At 38.0% G+C, this 5,000-nt stretch overlaps 1 protein-coding gene across 1 annotated transcript in view; it reads left to right on the forward strand.

Annotated features, from left to right (window-relative positions):
• LOC138017323 (plexin A3-like) overlaps window positions 1-5,000 on the forward strand; it is a 198,683-nt gene that overhangs the window by 36,499 nt on the left and 157,184 nt on the right. The window contains exons 10-11 of the mRNA XM_068864443.1: window positions 371-524; window positions 2,259-2,355. Coding sequence (XP_068720544.1) covers window positions 371-524; window positions 2,259-2,355 — 251 coding nt within the window. The remainder of the gene's footprint in view (window positions 1-370; window positions 525-2,258; window positions 2,356-5,000) is intronic.

Below are 5,000 nucleotides of genomic sequence, written 5' to 3' on the forward strand. Positions count from 1 at the left end.
CGGAGAGTAAAATCTCATGACATTACTAGTTACCTATTTCCTGCGATAAGGTTATTTTTTGGTGAGGGTAAATGCATTTGTTTATCTTGACTTGAGGAGCTGCATTTGGGGGACGCTTTGTGATGTTAATTTCTGTATTCCAAGACACGAGTGATGTTGAAGTTGGAGAGAAGGGGAAGGGGACACTTTGTGACGCTCATTGAAATCGGCGTTCATCTAATCTCATGCATTTCTGGACATATCTAACCTTGAAGGGAGTGATCCGTTATCGGATAACTTTGAATATCCAAGCCCTAACCCTTTTCTGGCCTAGATCCTTGTTAAAAAAACTGAGAAAAATACCATTACAACTTATCTTGTTTCATATCAGCAGATAAACATAAGTGTGTCCAACCTGCCACCCTCAAACTCATACAAGTGCTTTATAGACAAGAAAGAAAGACCAACTAAGGTGTTTGATCAGGATCTATTACAGTGCAGTTCTCCTGATAAAAATGAACTTCCCAGTATATCAAGTGATACAGGTACTCTAAAGGACAGGAATTATGATTACTTTGAGAACGCCTTAAAATGCCGCAACTCATCAAATTCACTGCACCTGCTTTGTTTAAAGCAACTCTATTACTTTAAAGTGCTACTGTGATCAAATTTTTATCCCTTGAGTTTTTTGGTTTGTCACATAGAGTACCATGAAACATTAAAAACGCTGTTTACTGTTTGGAAATATCTGCATTGGTTCCGGAGATATTAAAGTTTGAAAAATGTGTAAAATATGCAAATGAGAAGGCTGATGACGTCATTCACCCAACCCAATGGAACATCAAGAATATAAATAGAGCTATCTCGGTCAATTTGCAACAGAGACCATTGAAACTTGGTGAGCTACATGTGTAATAGTTCTGAAGGCAACACACCTACGACTGTAAAGAAATTGGTTCCCATGGCCAGGCACTCTTTTCCAGTCCCCTGCAACCTGATTTCAATATTTTGGTGATCTCAGGCTAGAAATACATTTACCAAGGCCACAAACTCGACCTAACATCTTTATATGCTGGCAGGATCATGCAGATGAGGCACCATTTGCAAATATCAAAACAGAACGCCAAAGGTGGCCTGCAAAGCCTTTAATATCAGGGAGGTCTGGAACCCAGTATGTTGCCATGATAACAAAAATGGTATGCTCATATTGTGGAACACATCTACTGGAATCTTACTGCAAAGAACCAAGAATTTCTGATACAAATTGGCTGAGATATCTTTCTCCATCATACTTGCTCAAAATTTGGTTGGGTTTATGACGTCATCACTTGGCTAATTTGCATATTAAAAAAACTTGAATATCTCCAGAACAAAAATAGATATTTGAAAATGGTAAACAGCATTCTTCTTCTCGTACAGACTACGTGTTTATGTGCCAAAATGGCTTAGATAGGGAAGATGCAAATTTCGTCATAGTAGCACTTTAACATAAGGTGGTTCAAACCAGTTTTAACACTTCCAAGTATTTAAAATTTAACTTCTTTCATCATGGCAATAAACACTTCTGGTGTGATAGACCCGGGAACAATTGTTAAAAGACTCGACAAAACATATACAATTTCATTCCTTTGGTCGTGAGAACAATCTGTTGTCAACAACGCGAAGCCTGTAACTAACGAGCCGGCAAGTGTTATCTTGTAGCGTCACAACAGTAAAAATTATGGTGCCATATGAAACAATTATAACAAGCAAAAACAGATATGAGCAACTAAAGCCAAGATATGAGCAACTAAATCCAAAATATAGGGTGTTTTTGGTAAGCTTTCCTGTTGCCAAGGTAGCTTATTACATCACAATAATGATCTTGTTTGGAAATTATCGGTGTTTCATATGGTGCCATAACACTGCTGTTACGTGATACAGTGTTAGGCTAATTCATTCTAAAGAAAGCATCTTAAGTGTTGAAAATGATTTGAGCTACCTTAGTAGTTGTTAATATTGTGAGTTGTCTGTATATAGAAACGTTTGATGTTCTCTACGAAAATCTGAGTAGCATAAACACAAGTGTAGAGCTACAGGAGAGGTGTTCAGGTCATAACCATAGAGCACAGTACAAGGAAATTGCAATGTCTAAAAAAATATTCTGACAAACACCTGTAGTCAGAATATTAAAATATGTGTAAACTAGGGAGAATAGCCATAGCATGGATTCTTTGTGATATTATTTGGCTAACAGTAATTTTAAAATGAAATACAATAATTATTGTGTTCATTTACAGGAGATGTCTTTGTTGATCTTGACTTGTTTTCCAACGAATCTAACACAGTTTTTATCAGCAGAAGGCTTGGATTCTATAGTTGTTCAGCTGCTAGAGGGTAAGTATTTAAATGCCAACATAAGTCTGCTCTTCCTTATTTGTTGTCAGTACAACACCCTAACAAAAATCACTTGGAAAAGGTAACAAGAAGATCTTTTAGATCTTCTTATAACCGCGCTTTGAAAATTTATGTTTCTTATCACTATAGTCGCAACGTACATGTAGTGCACATTCCAAAGGAGTCCTTGTTGATGACTGTAGACACAAAATCACCAGGTCAATCTGTAGCACAACAACTGAAAACAACTACTGCACACGAACTTATTGCACCATAAGTTATAGCTGTTGTAAAATCTCCGATGATGTAATGGTCTTAATGTATCTGGAACTTTCTTTGGGATATGTATGGTTGTGAACGATACGATAATAACACTATGAACAACTTACAGCTTTCTTTATTAAAAGTGACAATTAAATTTAACTGGTTTTTTACAGGAGTAAAGGGCTAGCAAAGTAGTCACACTAGTCACATAATTCAAGAATTAAATTATCCACGGCTATCTGTACGGTGGTCATTTCCCTACCAATAAAAGTTGCAATGTCAACACATTCCATGAATCAGAGTTCCCACTAGGTTTGGAATTTTGGAGTCCTTGGGACCTCCATTTCCAGGAAACTGAGGGCCTTTTTTCTTTTTTAGGGGTCCCCACATTACTTAAGTTTTTGCGTTTGTCTGTCGGTGTGTGGGTGTGTGCGCGTGTGTTAGTGTAGTAATTACTCGGGGGAAAGAGCCGGAAAACAAGTTAATAAATTGAACTTTATTATTGGAAAGTTTGCCCTGTGTCTTTTCTTTCTAATACATGATCTAACTGACAGAGGTCTCCATGTAAACAGCAAACTTGTGGAAATAATGTGTAATTTACTACTTCTTTCTTCTCTTCGTATCTTGGAACTTCTTCATTGCCCTTTCACAAACACTTTCATCATCTAATGGGGCTTTGCATGCATGAGCAATGTGTATCTTACATTCTACTGCATTTGGGCTCATTTTATTTCTTAGAGCTCCATGAATTCTGTTTTGTGCTGAAAATCCCCTTTCACAAGGCACGGAAGTAATTTGCATTGTTGGAAGACCTGTGCTAAGATTACAAATGAAGGAAGAATGTCTTCATAGGCCCCTGGCTTTGCAAGCATTTCACAAACTTCAGTGAGAGTTTTTTCTCTGTTGCCATTTAGAAAGTATTTGAACTGAACAAATGAATTTCTTGCTTCATCAGCATTGAATAGACCTTCATCATCCTCGGGAGCATATCTCTCAATGAGTCTTTCAAGACTCTCACTACCATGGTTACGAATACCAATAGCTGTGTTAGGTAATTTTGCAGGGTTAAGAACTGTATTGAGATCTTTAAGCACTTTCATATCATTCTCAGGAAATCTCTCTTCTACTTGAGCAACAATATTATCAATCATCTTATCCTTGATTCCATTGAAACGATTTTTCTGTGCCTCAGTAAAATTCTTTACTCTGGTACCTCTGTGCTCACAGTCATTAGTTTCCATGTGAGACATCAATTCTTCCAAATGATCACCAGGATTTTTTTTTCATGTCTTTTATTGCTGCCACAGTTGCTTCCAGCATTGTTTGCATCTGATCAGTGCCCTTTTGAAAGACGTTGCTACATTTGGTAATGAGTCCAAGGACATCACCAAGAAAGCAAGTAGTTGCAATAAAAACAAACGACTTTATTTTTGTAACCATCCCCCTTGCTTTGGCCGCACCTTCTCTATTTTGTTTGATGCTGCTCCATGCTCAAGGCAGAGGATTAAAAGTGTCCAGGCAGAATAAATGTCTTCCACAGCTTCATATTTTGACAACCAACGTACCTGGGTAGGCTTTTTGAACCGTTTAACCTTCTGGTTCATCAGTTTCTTGAGCTCCTTGAGCTTGTCATATCTAACAGCAGAATATTGTAGATGCCAATTACAATTTCTTCATATTGGACAAGGTAAGGTACAGCCTTGGCAGCCCAGTGGGCTACTATGGCCAGTTTGTGAGCTACACTGTACACACCACACAGCAACTATTTTACCATTGACTCGCTGGAGTCGGACTGCCAAACCATTAAGACGCCCGGTCATCACTGATGCACCACCTGTGCCTAATCCAGAAAGCTTTTTCACAGGAACATTGCTTTCTTCGAGATATTTTAGAACTGCAGAATAGATGGTTTCTGCTTTGCCATCTTTCACTTCAACATTGGCAGCAAATTCAATTTTGGACTTTCCTTCAACAATTATCTTGAAAAATACGTCTTTTGAACAGCAATGTCCAGACTTTCATCTAACATGAGAACAACATTAGGACTTTTTTGGATTCTCTTCAATGCATCTACCTTGCAAACCTTGGATATACAGGTTTGTAATTCTGCGGCAATAGAGTTATGTCTATAAAGTCCACCAGTGTTACTGACTTTAGCCAGATCTGAACATCCATTATCGATCTAAACAAACAAGACAGTCAGCGGCCTCTGGCCGTTCTCGTGACCTCGGGCACAGTGGTAAATCATAGATAAAAACATAATTCTTAATTGGTCCTACCCCAAATGAAGCGATTCAACTTAAGCAACAACGGTGAACTAACCTGTAAGTCAATCAATGCGTTGAATTTGTGGTCTCCAATGTCTTCTTTTGCCATTAACA

This window comes from Montipora capricornis, chromosome 9 (genome assembly GCF_036669925.1).
Source record: "Montipora capricornis isolate CH-2021 chromosome 9, ASM3666992v2, whole genome shotgun sequence".
Classification (NCBI taxonomy): domain Eukaryota; kingdom Metazoa; phylum Cnidaria; class Anthozoa; order Scleractinia; family Acroporidae; genus Montipora; species Montipora capricornis.